Source organism: Gavialis gangeticus, unplaced genomic scaffold, assembly GCF_001723915.1.
Source record: "Gavialis gangeticus isolate Ggan-Ray unplaced genomic scaffold, GavGan_comp1, whole genome shotgun sequence".
Lineage (NCBI taxonomy): Eukaryota > Metazoa > Chordata > Crocodylia > Gavialidae > Gavialis > Gavialis gangeticus.
Window position 1 is genome coordinate 79924157 of NW_017729034.1, and position 20702 is coordinate 79944858.

The 20702-nt window shown below is 42.5% G+C and overlaps 1 protein-coding gene across 1 annotated transcript in view; it reads right to left on the reverse strand.

The window, feature by feature from the left end:
* The window catches only part of CCDC170 (coiled-coil domain containing 170), a 125924-nt gene that overhangs the window by 51777 nt on the left and 53445 nt on the right, over positions 1-20702 (reverse strand). Inside the window, exons 7-8 of the mRNA XM_019527233.1 lie at positions 19950-20135; positions 4450-4767 (exon numbers count right to left, since the gene is read on the reverse strand). Coding sequence (XP_019382778.1) covers positions 4450-4767; positions 19950-20135 — 504 coding nt within the window. The remainder of the gene's footprint in view (positions 1-4449; positions 4768-19949; positions 20136-20702) is intronic.

Consider the following 20702-nt stretch of genomic DNA (forward strand, 5'->3'; position numbering starts at 1 on the left):
GGTCATTTGACCCCAGTACTCTTTCCTGCCATGGCAGGGGGTCGGACTAGATGATCTGCTCAGGTCCCTTCCGACCCTAGAAACTATGAAACTTAAAATTTGGCAGGGATACAGACCCTAAGAGATGTTTTTCAGTGATTCAGTGAAAAATAGTTTTTGATTTGGCAGTTATAAAGGATTTTAACTGTATTTCCTTCAAATGTGTAATTTTTTATTAAATGGTAAAACCTATCTGCCAGTGTTCCCTTGGCACAGCACATGCACACCCTCATAAATGGAGTAGAAACTTCCATGACAGTGATAGTCTTTGTGCAACCATGTGCCTGGAAGCACAGCAGTACTTCAGTTTTAACAGAATCCCCCCTTGTAACCCAAGTGGCTAGCCAAAAGTTGGGATCTTGTAGGACATTCAATTTTATAGACAAAATTGGTGATTGAGATTGACATTTTGGTGTGATTTAGTTTGTTCACAAGACTATACGAAGTCCTACTTTCTTGGCACGGAAGAAACTAGGGGCTGTTTCCCTCCTTGAAGCTCCAGATGTCCTCTAGCCAGCACCCAAACCCAAAAAGGCCTACTGTCTAGGCTTCTTCCAAGGTCACACATCACTGCTATACAAGCTGTGGTTGAAGACACCTTCTCTAATTCAGTGTACTCTCCTTTGCCATCTGAACTCTCTCTCTCTCATCCACTTATGCCCATATTCCTTCCTAAACAATACCAGCTGAAGTCCCTCAAAAACATTCACATTTTTGAGCAGGCTTCCATTTCCCTTGCTTTGTGTGAAAATATATATTCTGCTATTTCTTATAGCTACCACAAAGAGCTGCATTTGGACCTATCAAGCATGACCCCACATGCAGGGGCATGCGCTTGTGTGACAGAGGGCCTTCCCAAGGCCGGTTCAATCATTGGCCCTCCCACCTGTCTAGGGCAGTCCACCCACCTGACTCACCTACCACACCTTTCTTGGAACTGACTAGATGTTCATAGGCAGGAGGCTGCCCATTATTGCCAGATGCCAAGGACATAATACACAGCTCCAAACCTCTCCTTATACTGTGTCCCATGCCTCACAGATGGCATCCAAACAGCTGACTCACACTTAGTCCTTTCCAGGGCCAAACTCTGCCCCTATGCTGGTCCTCTTTCACATCCGATAATTGGGTCCCACTCACAATGCCTCTTTTACTGGATCCCACTCATTCTCGCACTCAGCCTACGGCCCACTCAGGCCTCCGGTGTCTGTTGAGATACCTGGACCCCAAGCCTGTCCCCTCTACGGGGTTACCCACCAGGTCATGGGGGCCGAGGCTTTATAGCACCCCATCCTCACCTTTCACTAGGGAGGCACAGATGTGGCATTTCCCAGACACTGCCCAACCACAGGCAGCCCCACCACACCATCCAACCCCAGCAGTGTAATTTCAGGTCTTACGCAGGACCAGGAACACCCTCCAACCCCATAGTTCCTACCCTAATCTCCAGGTGTTCCAGGAGCTGCAATCTGCAGGCTGAGTGATGTGGCTCTTCTGGCTCCCTAGGTATACCTGCCAGCTCTGCTCCTAGGGTCTGGCCTCACACTGAGGCTGCCCAGCCCTCCTCCACTCTGGTGGCCCCCTTTTGGTCAAGTGAGCATCTAATTGGGCCAAACTGCACCTGCCAGCTAATCAGAGCCTTCTAGAAACCTCTTAAAGTAGCAGGCACAACTTCTGCTCTCCCACAGCTTGCAGCAGCAAAAATAGTAGTGGCAAAAATTTGTGCTGCTACTTTTTGCCACAGTGCACGCCCCTGAATGTGTGCTTTGGTGTGGGGCAAATTGTTGCGCTTCGAGAAAACTGCCCTTTCCTGCTCCTCCTGGCTGTTGGCATGCTCTTGGCATGCTGGAGGAGCTAGAGAACAACTAAAGAACTGGAGATGCTTTGTGTCTCCTGGGAGGACCAAGCCTCCGTATCTGCTAGCATACACTCCCTTCATGTGCCCCGCACTTTTTTCATGCTGTTTTTTTTGCTACCGTGATTTCCCAGTAGCAAAATTTGCAGCACAGGGCACGTTTTAACAGTCAGGGCATGCAGTTTGTAGTGCCACAAAGAGGTTTGTGATGCCACAAACTGTACATGCCTACACATCTGGATGTAGCTATCAAATTTATCTCATCCTAAAATAAGATTTATGAGATTATGGGATATGGTGTGCCCAGGGAAGCAGGGCCCTAAATGACAGATTAGGATGCATTAAGAAGGCAGTTAAAGCTGCTACATTTTCTATTGCATATTATGGGCAGTGCGCTGTGTTCTACTAACATATAATCAATAATTTCACCTGGGGGAATTTTAGCTTCTTCCTTTAAAAAAAAAAAGCTATAAATTCCATTAAAAATGGTGATACAGTAAAGCTATCTTAAAGGAAGCAACTAAATGTTAAGTAACACCAAAATTAGGATCGTGCATTATTAGTACTGGATTCTATACAGGTCACTTCAGATGATGCATTGAAAGTGAAAACAGGTAGGATTCTAAAGCCACCTGTGCTTCTCGTCAACCCTGCTGGTTCTAGGAGATGGGACAGTCCTTGGAGCCACCATTATGGCAACTTCCCCATGGCTGTCAGTGAGCTGCTTCTCTTCTTAAAACACCTGTAGTACTAAATTTTGTGGTCACCCCACAAACCCAACACTATCTACTCCATGTGGTGCTGCAAGAATGGGGAGGGAAGAGATGTCAGAACAACATACAGGTATCACAAGAGAGGCTATCATTTGGCCTTCATCCTTTAATCCTAGGATCATTCACAAATTTTCTCTCTGAAGAAAGTAGGATTTATTCCATGTGCAGAATGGACAGTGCTCACTAAATGAAGCAGATACTTAAAAGTTAATTTTTCCTCACTGCTTACTTCTATGCCATACCACATGAAAACTCTATTGTGAAGGAGGACTTTTTTTCTTTTGCTAGGGCTCCCTCATGATGCTGATCTACAGCCACATTGATATAACTGAACACAGTGGTGAATTTACCTTCAAAATAAACCAGTGAAGGAGTTCTATCACCCCCAACCATATAGCAAAATAATTCAAAATAAATGAAGATAGTAAGTAAAAGCAAAAAAGATTAAATACATGATTACCTAAAGTGTCCCCAAAAAGTTTGTAGGAATAGAATCCAATTCTGTTACGGTCAAATTCCAGTGTCTCAACTGGAAGACTACCCTGCCTCTTCCTGGGTGCATCTACACATGCACTTTACTATGGAGTTGACTAATTAGCTCTGTAGTAAAGCATCACTGGTATCAGGGTGCAGTAAACTGATTAACTGTGCCATAAGATAGTACTGTCGGGAACATAAGATAGTACTCTCTTACGGCAGAGTACTTTACTGAGCTGAAATGCACATGTAGATGGTGACTGGGGGGTATAAATTGTGCACAGTCAGCCTAGATAAAAAGACTTGCTCTGCCCCAGCTCAGATCGCTGTTGTCCCAGGCACACGTGTAGATACTGTGCTTGGGAGCAATTTATTCCAGCATGAACTGCTGTGAAGTTTATTGTATTGTATTAATTGCATATGTAGATGCACCTCCTGGCTGCATCCCCATGAGCAGGGGCATGTGGTTTCTGCAAGTAAAAAAGCAGCAGCACACATTCATGCCACTTTTTGCCCTGGCACATGCCTCTGTATGCGGGATTAGCACAGGGAAAAATGCTCCAGGTGGTGTAGGGGAGGTGGGGCCAGCATCTGGGGTCTTGGGGGCCAGCAATGGCAGTCCAGGTGGGGGGAGCCTGGCCAACAGCCAGTATGGCTCTGGCTGGCCAGGCTCCAGTTTCGGGAGGTGCATGCTGCCACCACATGTTCCACCCCACTTTTTTTCTGTGTGCTGTTTTTTGATACCAGGATTTCCCAGTATCTAAATTTGGCTCGACACTGCACATATGCAGTGTGAAGAACCAAATCACATGTGCTGGGTATGTTTTGCAGCACCTCAACAGCCTTTGAGGTGCTGCAAAATGCCCATGTACGCTCATGTGGACATAGCCCCTGAATACTAATGCTGTTTCATTCCCTGTAAATATCAGCTTCAGGGCACTCTCCCTCATCAGTCTAAAAACCTATAGGGGTTGTCACGCATACCCCCCGGTGTATTTGGAAAGACCCTAGGGGGTATGCACAGGCGAGCATGGACGGAGCACCGCCACCCACTGCCTTGCGCCACCGTGTCTCAGGAGCAGGGCTAGGGAGGGGTGAGGGCAGCAGCACCCCTCTGTACAGGCCAGATGCTGTGTGGGGAGGGGGAAAGAGGAAGGTAAGTTTACACACAGCGGTGGCTGCCCCCCCCTCCAGCTCCACAATTTCTCCTGAATACCCCCCACAGATGAACTGTGTACCCCCAGGGGTACATGTAGCAGTCTGGGAACGCCTGACACAGAGCAAGTGCAGTAGCTCTTGACTTACTGTCTTTTTGCTCTCCACACTGTGGCTCATTGCTCGAATCCTCTCCAAGATGGCCTCCTCAGAGGATTTAACTGTTACAGAACTGCTGTGGAGAAGAACAGCTATTTGCTCTTTAAAAGCACTCAGCCTGCTTTGGGCAGTTCTTGCCTCTTGCATACTGTTCTTCAAACTCCCATCCAGTTCATTAGAACATCTCTTCAAGTGGTGAAGTTCCTGCTTTGAGGCTTCCCATGCCTCCTGGCTGGCAGCAAGCTTATCTTGGAGGATGCCGATCTCCATCTCTAAACTCTCTTTGGCTGTTTTAGCACTGTCCAGATCCTAAAACAGGGGAAACACATCACCAGGCTTTTAATTTCAGTAGAAAAGTAAGAACAGAGAAGCATCAATGATCTCCGGGAAGACTGGGACAACATGCAAGAAAGCTCGATCCTTAAGGACCTGCTCCACAACTTGTCCAGGGACTGAGATGAGACCAACCAGTCTGTAGTTCCCTGGATCCTCTTTCTTCCCTTCCTTAAAGATGGGCATTGTATTTACCCTTTTGAAGTCATCTGGGACCTCTCCTGATTGCCATGAGTTTTCAAAGATAATGGCCAGCAGCTCTGCAATCACATTGGCCAACTCCCTCAGCACCCTCGGATGCATTGCATCAGGCCCCATGGACTTCTACACATCCAGCTTTCCTAAATAATCCTGTAGAAGGAACCCAGTTTGATCCTGCACTTACTGGGATGACAGCTGGTGTGATCAGGAGCCAGCTGGATCCCAGGCCACCCCAGTGGCAAACAGCAGGCTTTCAGGTGGACAGCATGCTCCCCTGCATGCTTACTCCCCAGACAGCGCATGGAAACAGGTGGCACACCCCCATGCACCCATCCCCCAGGTTGGGCTAGGAAGCAGGGCCCCACACATGCCAAGAGCCCAGACAGAGCCAAAGCCAGGCAGCTGGGGTGCTCAGTTCCACCTAGAGCCCAGGAGCAGCAGCTGCAGACAATGAGCTTGACAGGGGGTCTTAGGATCTGGCAGTGGCAGCAGAGCACATGGGGGCCCGCAGGGGTCCAGATTGGCCCAGAGCAGCCTAGAACTTCCCACCCCAACTGGGGGGGAGGGGGGGAGGGGACTGCCAGCATAGGTGCCTGTACTGCATCCCTCCACTGGAGCCTAGAATGCCCCATCAGAGGCTAGCCCAACCTTTACTCCTAAGACTGGAACTGGACAACCTTACGAACACTGGATGCCAGGTACCTCCCAAGGCCTCATGGGAGTTCATAGTATATGTTGCCCCAAACCACCCACAGGGCTCATGACCTGGGTGCAAGCCCTAAACAGCCTTAGATGCCTTAGGTGAATGTGGATACATACCTTCATACCGCATGAAGGCAGGACCACAAATGAATGATGGACATGACTGCTTATGTTGTATTTCTTTATTAATACCTATACAGTATGGACATCAGTTGTGGTAAACCCCTGCTGTAATAGCAGAGCCCACCCAGCTCACATCTGTCCCAGATTGTTCTGTTTCCTTTTTTGGATCTTTCTTTTTACACGTGAAGGCAGGCACTTAGGGGACCCAGCGCCTACCCTGATAACATCACAAGAACATCTGAGTGGAAAGGGGTGGGATTTAGGGGAGGTAGAGCTCCACAGAAGATGCCCAGACACTGAGATCCATGTCCATCTCAAAGTTCCCTATTACAGTCAGGTACTATCTGCTGGTATCCTTCTTATTAACAAGTCATGGCAGGCAGGATATAGAGAAGAGGACTAAACACCCATTGAGAATGTGGCACCCAGGCCCCACCCTGGTGTGACCATTCAGCCCAGGTCCCATTACAAGTTCCTAACCTTTTCTTTCACCACTGTTGGCTGCTCACCTCCTCCCCAAACTGTGCTACAAGGTGCAGTAGTCCAGGAGTTGACCTTGCCTTTGAAGACTGAGGTGAAAAAGGCAGAGTACTTCAGTCTTTTCTGCATCACCTGTCATTAGGTTGCATACCCCATTCAGTAAAGGACCCACTCTTTCCCTGATCTTTTTCTTATTGCTGACATACTTGTAGAAACCCTTCTTGTTACCCTTCACATCCATTGCTAGTTGCAACTCCAATTGTGCTTTGACCTTCCTGATTTCATTTCACCATGCCCAAAAGATAATCTTACACTCCTCTTTATCAAGCTTACAGACAACAAAACTGGAACAGTTTGCAAATGCTTTAGAAAACAGTATTAAAATTCAAAGGGATTTTGATAACTGGAGTCTGGGCCATAGACAATAAAATGGAATCCATAAACAGACAACTGTAAGTGGTTATATATAGCAAGAAAAAGACAGATGTTCATATATGGAATGTGGGGGACAACTGGCTTGGCAACAGTACTGCTGAGAAACAGCTGGGAGTTATAGTGGATCACAAGCTCAATATGTCACCAAAAAGAAAGGAAAATGCGCAGTATTAAAATAGCAAGGTATGCACAAGAGACACTTTAGTTGGTTTATTTAGGCTTCAGCTGAATAATGTGGCCAGTTTTGAGTACAACATTTTAAGAAGGATGTAGAGCAATGATTATCAACCAAGGTGCCATGGCACCATCAGGTGCCTTAAGATCCTTTCAAAGGTGCTGTGGGGTGCTACAAAATGTTAGCAATATTAAGTGTTCAAACATAATCGACAAGAAAAAAAACAGTTTTTGCATAGGAATTTATAGTGCTAAAAACATTCTGACCTGCTGTGATGAGAATTGTTTGCAATACAAGAATTGCTGTATTATTCTTCTGTAGTCCAAAAAAAAGAAAAGAAAACTAAGAGCTGGCATTTTTCATGGGATGCCTTAACTCTACCATGCAGTACCTAAAATCTAAAAATGTTGAGAACCCCTGATGTAAAGACACTGGAAAGGATCCAGAGGGGAGCAATGAAGATGATAAAGGGGTTGGAATGCATGCTTTACGAGAAAAGATTTAAGGAAGAAGGTGTGTTTAGTCTGGAGAAACTAAATTAAAGCAAAATGCTATAGAAGTTTGCAAATATCTGAAAGATTGCCATAGAGAAGATGAAGGAAAACTCCTTTCCCTTGCCACAGAAGGCAGGGTGCTAGGCAATCAGTTAAACTATAGGTAAGCAGATTAAATCAAATATCAGGGGACACTTCCTAACTGGAAAAAAAGGAGAATGGAAGAAGCTGCTTAGGAATTTCCTTCACTAGTTTTAAAACATTCTTCACTCAATTTTTCAAGAAAAGGCTGATGGCATCAGGGTAGGATATTTGCAAACAACAAATCCTATTTGTGATATCCATCAGGGAATACAGGACCCCAAAGGGCCTTTAAAACCCCATTATTCTATCAAATCACACTCTATTTCCTGTTTCCAAGATGAAAAATAGGGCTTCCCAAACCAGAATGTATTGGACCTCAAATTTCTTTCACATGCCAAGAGGGTCAGCAGGGGGAGGGGAGGAAGAAGGGGTGAATACTTCAAGCTTTCTGCATAATTTGTCCTTTCCTTTGTTATGATCCAGTCCCCAATCTCTGAAAGACAAATAAGCAGTAGATGTGAAAAAGGTATGTAAAATGCTGAACAGTGCAGAGAAAGCAACTGAACAGAGCTCTGCATCACGACCCATAATATGAAGGATGAAGAGAAGGAGAAGGGAAAAGAAAACCAAAAAAAAAAGGATCCATGCTTCATTTAATTAGACCATGAATCACCGCCCCAGGATACTTGTGAAACAAATAATTTAATACGACAAAAAATAATTATGTAATAGAACAAAATTTGCAGTCAAACCAGAGAGTACTAAAATGATACAGGAGTTTAAATCTCCATACTGAAGACTTTGTTTGTTTGACAACTAGTAGGAAGTAAAACTCCCCTGCTAGGTACAGCAGAGCAATTTCCTTTCTACAGAAGAGGCGGTTTCCATACACTGTGGGAGGCATGATACTTAACAGGCTAACATAATAACAACTGTATTACAAACAAACTTTTTTTTTAATTAAAAACATAAGTAAAACCCTCTTGATCAGTCAAATATTTATCACTCAGTACTAAAATGAACTGTAGAGCTGCTTGCCAACTGAATTTTGGCACAGTTTCATATCCATGTTTCCATTTAAACAGGGCCTTCTAACGGACAAACTGCACCAGTGCTGAGAATTAAATTCTAGATATTACAGCAAAGAATGGAAGCAGTTTATTTCAGTTACAGCACATTATTTCACCAGCATGAAGATTTCCTTTCAGAGATACTATCCAGAAGTAGTTTGCTAGTGTCAATGTGAACATAACAAAATACATTTTTTATCTCAATTTAAAATTTGCACACATAATTACAGCCAGCCAAATACTGAGAGAAGTACATAAAAGAACATATTTCATACTGTTTGTCTCATAGTCTATAGCAAGCCATACTTGTTATTAGGAAAAAAACTTCAGCTTTTAACAAGTAGTATCTGCAAGTCACCTGATGCTAAGTCTTAAAAAAAATAATTGCAAAATAAAGAAGTAGTAAAACTTTATTTTACTGAACAACTGAAAGATTGTGTTGCAGAAATTTGGATTAGCCTGTACGTAAAGATTGTGTACGAGCCACGGTGAGAAAAAATGGTTGTGCTGTAATACAAAATATTTAGACCAAAAAGTATTGACATATCATAGCATCATATATTAAGGCACTCTGTATACTATGGACATAACCTTTTCACGTTATCAATGCTGTTGTGTGTGGCAATAACAAAATTCATGCACTTGAAATCTCAGAGAGTTTTGTGCATTATTTCTTAATGATATGGAGGAGAAAGGAGAGCTACCACTTCACTGCAACATTAGATAGCTGTGAAAGAGAAGATGCTTGAAAAATGTTGGAAATTGAAATTACTGGTGCTTATGTTTTTAGATAGCAATGGGGAACTTGCTGATGGATGTAGGTTCCTGAAAGACAGAAGCTGGCTTTGTGGCCTAGCTTTCATTGTGGATATCAGCAGTCATCTTAATAAGCTATGATTGCAGGGCAGAGAAACACTTTTCCCAATGAAATTCAGTCTCATTGCTTCTTGTAAAATCAAGCTCACAAGTGTCTTGTCTCAGGAAAACACAGATCATTTTCTTCACTTTCAAGAAGAACAGCATGGTGGTGATGTCAGTAACTGTAGAAAATACACAGCCGCATCTTCTTTTCTCTGAAGTTCATTTGAAAACTATTTCACTGATTTTGAGGCAGATCAGAAGTATGTGAAACTTTTTAATAACCTATTTTCCATCTGGGAGGAGAGGTTGAAAATTATCCACCTGAGACACAGCTTAAAATACTGGAACTGAAACAATTCAGGAAGTTTGCCCATCACCAGCAAATGAAGATCTCATCTCAGTCTGGAAATTCATACTCGTGAGCAATTTGCCTCACTTATTATGTAACCTGGCTCTGTGGTATGTGGCCAGGTTTGGATCAACATACGTCTGTGAACAAGCATGTTCAACAATGAACTTCAGAAAAATAAGTTTAATTCAAGGCTGACAGATAATCATCTGAAAAAAATGGACTGCTTCTGTCTTATTTAAAACAGGACACTGATCAGAAACAAGTGCAAAACTGTGTAAAATGCCTTATTTACATGTATAACCCTATATTAGGCATGTAGTTATGAATATGTTCTTTCTCTGCACAGTATGCATGTTCAGAAGCTTGGGGGCTGCTCATACCTATTTTTACTTTTTGTGAGCCTAGGCTTTACTGTTTGGGATGGGATCAGGTGGATCAGATTTTTTGATCTCTGGCCCTCCCTTCCAAAACTGTGAAGTTTGTAGACACACAAAATGTGCTAATGGAAAGCTGCACAAAGGTCACTGTGGCTGTTTATAACTTGGAGATGTCTCCCCTCATTGCTTACTCCCCTACTTTGGGGTTTCCCTTGCCATGCCTTGATGTTCAGAAGGAAAGAACAAGAAGAGGAGCTCGTGAGGTGCTTGTTACAGTTAGTGGTAGAAATTAAAGTGAGGTCTTTCTTCACAAATCTTTCTTCTCCCCTACGCCCTGCCCTTACCACACCTATATGGGCGCAGGCCCATGATATCCTTTGGAGTCTCATTCTCACATTAAATATGATGTGGTGCCTGGCTGCTGACCAGTCGCCCTGGCCTTCTACCCGCAGGAGCCAGCAGTTAATAATCCTCTACTTGCCGGCTCAGGCCACCCTTTAATTATCTTTTAACTCTCTTGTTAGTAAGTTCTTTGCCACCGGCCCACCTAATACCTTGGTCCTTATTAATACTGTGCTGCTAGATGCATTTATTATTATTTGAGTGATCTTCATTTATCTCTTTTCAGTTAACAAGTTTATCCCCATTCAATTGGTCCTTATTTATGTTCCTTCAATTAGCATATATTGTCACTTAATAAATCCTTAGTTACATTCCATTAATTAATCAGTTTACCAGCATTCTGTTAATCAAATTCTTCTATATTTAATCAATCAACTTGCTGGTTAATTAATAAGCTTATCAACATTCAATTAATCAATTATTCTATATTTATCTTTTATCAATTAGTCATGATCCCATTTCTCATTAAGCTCACTGGTGACGGGTCACCTCACTCACAGGTTCCCTGACCAATTAACCAAGTCTAAAGTCCTGGTGACTGGCACTTTGAATTTGTTTGATTCACTGGTTCAGGTAGCTCTCTCCCTCTGCTCTGGCTCCCTGTGCTGCCTCTCTTGTGGAGGGGTTAGTTCTCCCCTAGTCTGGCTTTGTCTCTGGCTCACTGTTTCAGCCCCCAGCACTATCTCTGTGCCTCCATGCAGCCTACATAGGCTCAGCTCCTCGTGTGCTTCCCCTCTCTGGGGAAGTTAAATTGTGCCAGTGGCTCCTTTCAGCTTCCGGTGGAACTCCTGTCAGGCAATATGAGCAGGCTCTAGTCATACGGGGCCCCGCACAGCCTGAACAGACTGGAGGGGACACCATTCTTCCTTGGGCTGCTGGCTGCACTGCTCTGGTAATCGCACCACCATCTCAGGCTCCAACCGTAAGTTTTTCAATGGGCTCTGGTCCAGTGGGACAGCCTGGAACATAACAAGGCCTGAGGCTGGTGCCTGTTACAATCACCCAAACATCAGCACTCACTGCGAGCTTGTGGAATACCCCCTGCTCAAAAGGGAAAGCGCTTCTAAGCACAAATCCCTGTAGTGAGCTCAGGTGGAAGCCTGATACTACCCCTAAAAATGCTGATAATCCCTGAACCTATAGTTGGGTAGGACAGGGTCTAAAGGAGACAGGGTTTCAGAGGCAACCCGAAGAGGACCAACCGAGAAGACTGCGACCCCTGATATCATGGACAGCGACCATAGTAGCAGTGAGAGCATTGATTGAAACACCTGGCAGCAGAAATGAGTAGTGGTGACCCCAGTGGAGCAGCAGTGGACTCTCAGCAGTGACAGAGCAGTGACCCCCAGCAGTACGCAGCATACTCCAGTAGCAACCCCCAGCATCATACTCTAGCAGCAATCCCCAGCAGAAAGTCCAGTGTGAGCCACTCCCTAGTACTTACCTCTTTGGCTGGTGCAGGTGATAGCAGCCCAGGAGCACAGTGGCAAGCCCCTGATGGCAAGGAGCAGCAGGGTCCTTGGGGGTGGTTCTGCCTACTCAGCACCTGCCAGTGTTGCCTGGCATAGGTAGGAGAGCCCCTAACAGCAGCTTTGAGTGAGTCTCCCATCCCAACAGACTGGGCTATGTGGTAGCTACCCTGGGATAGTTTGTCTGTGACTGAGACTGTTAATAGTTTTGGGTTTCATTTAATGCTTAATAGTTAAGGCTTTTTTTAAGTTGTGTATTTGTTTTCCCTTTCCTCCCCATTCCACCCATAATAAACTCTGTTATAGTTGCTACTTGCAAGAGAAGTTTGTTCACTTTAGAACACCCAGTCAAGGTTGTTTTTCCAAGGTTTTCGGGTGGCGGCTCGAGTCAGATTTAGAAAGTTGGTGTTAAACCCAATTTGAACTCAACTTTGTCCGTCCAGTGTCTGGCAGAAGGGTTACATGTTTTACTTATTTTCCAATACTGTAATTTTCTCAACTGTTTTATTATTGTCTAATGCTAATCATTAGAATAACACTATCCCATACTTTGGCACACTTGCAAAAAGGTTGGCTGCCACTGGTCTACGACAACAGTTTTGAACAGTTCCCTAACATTCTACCCCTGGAGCAAATAACCGAATTTCCCAAATAACACAGAAAACATGCTACAGGCTCAAATGATGTAGAAATAAGGTGCTTTTCTTTCTTACTGCTGACTTATTTAAAGGATGCCTGAGCAATCACTAAGGAAGAAAGTAAAGAGAGCAAAAACAGATGACACTTGGACTAACAAAAGAACAGCATGCTACAGCAAGTCAATTAAATGCACCTGCCTTTTTCTCACATTCTTACATTTTTTCTACTTTAGGCCTTTTAACGAAAGACCTGTCTTCTTAGGATTAGACCATGTATTTGCCCAAAAGCATTTTAATGAGAAAAAATAGCACATAAATCAGGTTCAAATGATTTAAAAACAGGGGTGTCAAATTCATCTGGCCCCATGGACCAGATAAGCATTGCTGGGTCAGTCTGCAGGCCAGACCTGACTGACCCACCCTGTCTAGTGCCTGTGGTGATGGATCCAGCCTGCATGTGGCATGTGTTGGCCCCCAAAACCAGCACAGAGCACATGCAGGCAGCACAGGGGCTAATCTGAACTGCCGGGTGCAGCCTGAGCCCCAGACCTTGTGCTGCCTACAGTGCTGTGTCCAGCCCACACACTGAGGGAAGCACACACCCCATGCCAGTTCCAGGGTCTGCACGCACACTGAGTCCCTGGGCCAGTACATGTTGCATTTAGCAGAGGTCCAGGATGCAAACTCCATGCAGTGCTCTGTGCTAATCCCCTGTACTGCAAGCAACCTACACAGCGGCAAATCCAACTGTGTGCCACATGCAACACATGAGGCAGGGACTGGCTCATACGGTCAGTCTGGCAACCCATGGACCAGGTCACACAGCTCCATATCCCAGATCCAGCCTGCGGACCACATGTTTGACACCCATGGTCTAAAACATTTAAATGGATATGATCAATTGTAATTTAAAATTAGCATGCAGGAAACTTCCATTTAAATAATAAACTAATCTGGTGTTCCATTTTATAATTTTTCCTCATTGACTGAAATGAAAAACATGCTAATTTGCAACCAAAAATTGCCTTCTTTCAAATTTGGTGGTACCTTTTCCTAACTAGAAAGAAAGACTGTACCTAAACATAAGCAGTTAAACAATATTTAGTTAGATTCTTAATTCTTACTATATTTTACTTTTTTAAAAGGGTGAATGATACATATCCATTCACTTGAGATTTGTGTTGATGCACTCAGAAATACTGTATACAAAACAGAATTTTAAAAATGTTATTAATAAAACTACTTAAATGTGCTTGATACATAAAAGGAGGACAGAAAGTGTAGGGATCAAGTAAGAATTGTCAAGAGTCAAGCTGAAGAAATTAAAGGAATAGAAAACTAAAGCAAAAAACTAAAGATTTCATAGGCTTTCATAGACATTTGGGCTGAGAGGGACTCCAGAGGATCATCGAGTCCAGTCCCCTGCCTCAGGGGCAGGAAGTCAGCAGGGATCATAGGATCCCAGCAAGACAAGCTTCCAAATGTGTCTTGAAGGCGTTCAAAGTGGGTGCTTGAACTGCCTCCGGCGGCAGTCTATTCCAAACCTTGGGGCTCGGACAGTAAAGAAGTTCTTCCTTATGTCCAGCCTGAATCGGTTAAAGCATTAAGATGCTTTAACCATGTACATAAAAAGAGAACGAGGAAGTAAGTGGGGATACTGTACAGGAAAAATGGGGTTGAAATTAAAAATAATGTAGGTACAGCCCAAACATCATGGCTGATTCAGTAGAACATGAGGACTAACTTGGAGTGGCTAATAGAAATTAGTACTTAGAAAAGCAAGACACTGTACCTGAAGTAGAAGACAAACTCAAAAATCCTAATGCACTCAAGAGCCAAGTACTTTTTCCAGTTATCCACATATGTCATGTCATCTGTGTACGTCCTGCCTACTAAATTTTAAAGAGTCCCATCACAGACTTACAAAATTATTATTTTCTCTGGAATACCCAATAAGAAACTACTCTCTAGAGGGGCAGGTATCTGTAGCTGCGCAGACTATTGCCTGAGTCAGACATGAGGGTGTAGGAGGCTGGTGAGTCTTTAGGCTGACAGCTTCTAGTTTATTTAACTGACAGTGGCAAAAAGCACCAGGAATCAGAGCCTTGTCTAATATAGTGGAGCCACTGATACTACTGGAGGACTTCCCCCCTCCCATGACAAAATACCTTAGTGTAGGCAAGGGCTTAGTTAACCCTCTTATGGATAGCTTCACATAACCTTATGAAACATTCACTTTGTTTCCAATGAGATTGATATTAAGGCTCCTTGCAGACTTTAACAAACAAACAAACACACTTTACTGGAAGAAGCAGTGTGTTGGTTAGACCCAGCTCTACAGCATCTGTATAGATTGGGCTTTTTGGTGTTTTTAGCTAAAGCTGATTCAATCAGCTATTAAAGTGCCAGAAAAGCCCCACTACAGTGCTGCAAGCTGTACATGAAATGTGTACACATCCAGTTGGACCGGGCACATATTAGCCTGATATGCATAGTGCACCTCCTTAGGGGAACTAAATTAGATTGGGCCAGCCATTTTGTGTTTGATCTAAACTCCCTGAATGTATGTACAGCTCAACACTTAGATCAGTGGTTCTGAACCTTTTCCAGTCGATGTACCCCGTGGTCTCAAAGTGAGACTTCACGTACCCCCTAGGAGCGACGTTTCCAATGCGAGGTTGAGGCATGGAGCAGGAGTAGGATATCTATTGTCAAGACTTTTTTTAGATCTTTTGACCTGTGTTAGACAATGTATGAAATATATCTCACGTACCCCCAGTTCAGAACCACTGACTTAGATCAACCTTAATCTAGTTAGGTCGATTTAAAAGTAACATCTGCATGAACTCTTTGAGAAAATTAAATGGGAAAGATTTTTTTAGTTGAAGGAAGAACATTTTCTCTTATAATACATTGCTATCCTTATCTTCATGGAGCCAGGGCTTTCTCAGATTTAGACACTTCACAAACATTTAGGAAAACATAATTGCCTGCTTATACAGAAAGCAGGTTAAGCCTACAAGAGCTAACTAATTATTAAAGAACATGTATTCTTCTTGAACATAACTGTTGCACTGTAAGATTTGGCAAGACAACTTGTTCTTATCCCTCATCTTACCTGACAGTACAACCTAGCTAATATTTGTCAAGCCTGCAAACTTGATGGACCATGACTTTTTACAGAAATCTCTCCCATATATTTATTTTCTATCTTATCAAAGAAAGCCATTCCCCTACTGTGAAAGTCAGTATCTTATCTGTTTAGAAGAGCAAAATTCAGTCATTTGTTAACTTATTTTTGCTCTGTATAGGCACAGGATGTAGGTACAGTATAATTAGGAATACTGCTCCTTCCTATATTTTCTCCAATTCCAATGCTTATTCTTAAACTTTTGCATATTTTAACATAAATATAAAAAATAAGTCTGAACACAATTAGCTTGGTATCAATAATTCCTATAAATCAAGTATTTTAGCGATTTTTAAAATACATGCTTAAAAAATTAAATGTTGCATAAGTATTTAAATACAAAAAATAAATAGTATCACATAGAAATATGATAAAGTGCTAGAATGCAACTTTGCTAGAACAAATCGTGCATTACATTTTTTGAAAGACCTGTGACCTCCTTGCTTTCTCTTTACTAGATAAATTGTCTTTCAGAAAATAACTGCTCTATTTTGGCACACCATAGAAGTTTCTAGCATCCAGTTTGACAAATCTGGCTACTGTGTGAATTTCTCTCTCCAATAACAATGAACTTGGTATTCAAAATTACCCACAGAAGGTTCAGCAAAATATTTATAGAAATCTGAGAGCAGGCTGGAATATCCAATTAGAGAATGTAGGATATTCATATTGCTGGAAAGACAGACAATTATCTGAGGAGAAAGCAGGAGTGAGAGTTTGTTTGCATCAAAGGCCACAGTTGATGAAGAATATTTTTGTAGTTCACTGTTTGATATTTGTCATCCACTGAAACTGTTGTCTTGAGGCAGCTACTTCTCAAATAAACATTGCTTATTACAACACAAGATGCTGGACCATATTCATAAAAACTATCCCACAATTTATTCTCAAGCATTAATCCGGCATCCTCTTCCAACCGCTTCTGAATTGAGCCAACTCAAAAAAACAGAAGTTGTATTCTCTGTGATTAATTTTAGAATACAGCAATTTTTAATTACTTAGCTATTATGAAGGAATTAAAGTCTTCCTATATTTTATTTTCCCCATGGCACTGTCACATGTCTATACATGTGCTCCAGTGTGGGAGGGGAGAGGTGTTTTAATGAGAGCAGCTCTCAGGAGCTGCTCTAATTACAACACCCGCAACGTCTTGTATTCAGTGTCCCAAGCTTCAAAATGGCAATGGGGGCACTTTAACTAAAGCTTGAATGAGCTTTAGTTAAAGGGCCTCCACCACCATTTTGAAATACAGAGATACTGAATATATGTGATGGCAACGCTGCTGGAGCATTCTGATTAGAGCGTGGCAGCAGACTTAACCCTGCACACGTACAGGTACCCTGAACGGTCCTTTAAAAGGAAACAAGTCCAGTTTACCTGCAACTACATAGTTGTCTCGTAAGGGAGCCTAAGAGAAGGCACCTGCCTGTTATAAAGACCAACCGCAGTTAGAGAAAAGGGAAGCAGTAAGAGAACAAGAGTTATCTAGTGAGAGCTGTGTGAGGTCCAAGAGAGCAGGCCTGGACAGCTGTGAAGGAAAAAAGTTAGTATAGAGAAGCTAACCCAGAGAAAGTATGGAATAAAGATGCTGGGAGAGTGCTGTGAATGAGAACTTCGTCTTGTTTTATTGCATTGTTGAACAGCTGGGAGAGAACTGACAAAAAACCCAAACAAACAGGACAGCCCTGCTGAACAAATTCCTGTTCTAAGAGAAGACTAATGGAAGCCCCCTAGCAAATTAAAAGAACCAGCTCAGAGCAGGCCAGACTCAGAACAAAAGGGTTAATCGTGGAGGGACACTCACGGGACATGAACTTAGCAGGTGTGGAAGTCTCAGGTGAAAAGGGCTGGGGAGCCCTTTCTCAGACGGTCTGGTGTGATGGTTATGGACAAAAGCACCAAGTGCAGAGGATTGCCAGAGAGGTGGAGACTACAGAGAGGACTAGGAGCACAGACCTGAGGCAGTGCTTGCTTGGTAGACTATGGAAAGATGCTAAAGAGGGACACACTGTTATGCATATTATCTGTGTGTAAGAAGTCAGAAAACAGTGCATTTACTACTTCTAACAATAAACTATCTGCTTATTTTCTCTGATGGTAGGGTTTCCCCTCTATCCCCTGCTGAGTACACACAGTGCAGTATATGCATTTGTGCTCCTGCAGCCTAACATATGATAAAATCAAACATATTTTAGAAAACTGGATATGCTTCTGAAACAACCTTGAAACCAACAGAGCAAGAAGGCAACAGCCACAGGCAACATCATACATTTTCCTCATCAAAAGTAGTTCAAAAGCCAGTTTTGCACTGCTTGGATACAAAATGATTTAATACAGTGAGGATGCAACCTCTTCTCAACTTTCCATATATTCATCTAATACCTGCATTTTTTAAGTGGAACTGAAGGAACACTGCAAGACAACCACCAGATAAACCATGATGATAAATCTTTTATTTGAAAAGGCAAGAAGCATTGCCATTACAGGATCCCCTTGTATCTTAGTTATTCAATCTAGTCTAAAAACATTTCTGTAGAATAAAATAAATAATGTGTTTGACATCTGCATGATAAATCACAAGCAGATACTTTCATACAACTAGCTCAGCTTAGGAAGTATTCTGGCAGCCAATGCACACTTGCAAAACAGCTCAAATAGGGCCATAATCTCAGTTTAAAATGACTCTACGTTAAACCTTAGCCTAGAAAATATATTACATCCTTCTCATATCCTCTCCTACATTTTATTTGAGTGATGGGAACAGAAAGGTGCATCAAAAATAAAGCTGTTTAAATTTTCAATGCAAGCTCTTTTACTTTTATCCAAGCTTAGGATAAAACATGTTAAATGATTGACTAGCAGTCTTTTCAGCAAAAACTTGTGTAGTTACTGAGTAAACACATCACATGATTCCTACCATCTTTCTCCTCTACATAATAAAAATGTTGCTGTCCAGAGTGTATTTATCAGCTGTTTTTCCATCTCCAGGGTACTGTGTACACAACTAGATGACACACTTTCTTTTCCAAGAATTTCTGCTTTTATGGGTTACAACTGGAAACACTTATGGATGCATCAGTGGTTTTTTGTTCATAAAAATAATGATAATGCAGTTTTCATATTTTGTATTTTAATATCCCTAAAAGCTCATTTTACAAAGTTATCTTTAAAAAGCCTTGCTAACTATTAGCCCTCTAAACTACCCAACTTTCTGAAAAACCTGCTAAGTGAATTTGGCATATTCAGGATTTATTACAGCTTCACTCGGATTTCTCAGTCGAACAACACCTCTTCTGCTTCACAAATTTTCCCTACTGATTTTCTTCTGTGGAATGAAGGACAGCAAGGTAATGTTTTCTGATGGAGGCCATGCTGCTAGCTATAATTTTTTTGTATGAGTCAAATCAATATTTCTGATTAGGAAAATGAATTGATTATATAATGACAATAGCCAGGTATTTCACAGCTAAGACACATTATTTTCATTTTTAATGGAACCAGGAAAACATTATGAGTTAAAATTACAGTAGTTTTACAATTTTAAAAATTACAGTAATTTTAAAAATAAGCAGAGTTGTGAGACTAAAGAAAAATACCTGTAAAAGTCTGAAAGTTTATTTCTAGAAATGAAATAAGAATTTCTAAGTAGGCAACTCTTCTCATGTACCATACTTGTCTTAGAAATACCAAATTAATCCATACTTTCACACACGGCCTTACACATAATTTGCCCAATTACAAGTTTGAGGTATTAATACAGGTGTGTAGAATTGTTGAACAAGAACAAAAACTCTGGTGAACAGGAAGGTGTCAAGGTTATAGCAAGATTCACAAGCACAAGTCATTCTTTTAACCTCCCACTACTACTGAGATTTCAAAAACTTGAGGCTGGGAAATATTTAAACTTTTTTTAATAAAGCAAATCTTCCTACTTCATAGGCCCAAACATATTTCCAAAGTACATACTGCTAAGGATATGTATTGAAATCTTACAACCATTCTCTTATTCTGTTTCAAAGCATGCTCTTTTATGGCAACATACATTTTTTGTTTCCAAAATATATCAGTAGATCACACAGACATGCACAATACAAAAACAAAGTACCTTGTTAAGCTTGTCCATGTCTTGCAAGTAGGCTGCTGCCTTTTTCTGCTCTTTGCTCACTTCTGAAACAAGCCTCATGATGGTTTCTCTGCTAGCTTTTGACTCCATCTCATGAACACTGATAGCTTCTTTGAGAGTAGTAATCTGCCCTTTTAACATTTTATTTTCTTTATGCATCTCAGTGAGCTGGAGAGAGAAACAAGTTAAATAAGTATTAATAAGCTTCTTATACCACTTCCTATTAAAAACTGTCTATACTCATTTCAACTCATTTCTATCTTATTATGTTTTAGGGTAAGAACTAAGATTGTGTTCCATTATTTATTTCTAGCAGTTCCTCCCAAGGGAAAAAGAACCTGGAGCACACACTATACCATAAGCAAATTATGTCTTACTAGTCAATTGCCCATCAAGAATGATTCCGGGAGGGGAAGACAGGCAGAGACAAAGCACCACCACCCACCACCCCACACTGCCGCTGCTCTGCCTCCGGCCCCATGTACCCCCACCCCCAGTCTGGCTCCATGCACCTCCCCCGCACCTCCCCACCTCCCAGGCATGGGGGGAGGGGAAGCTTGCACACAGCAGCCACAGCCATCACCCCGCGCTGCCACTGCTGTGCATCCAGCCATGAACAGCTCCCTCCCCTGGCTCCCCTTCTTTCCTCCCGGCTGTTCTCAGGGCCCAGCGGTGGTGGTGGGACATCGCCACTGTGCCCCCCCTCCCCAAAACCTCTGCCCCCCTACCATTCCC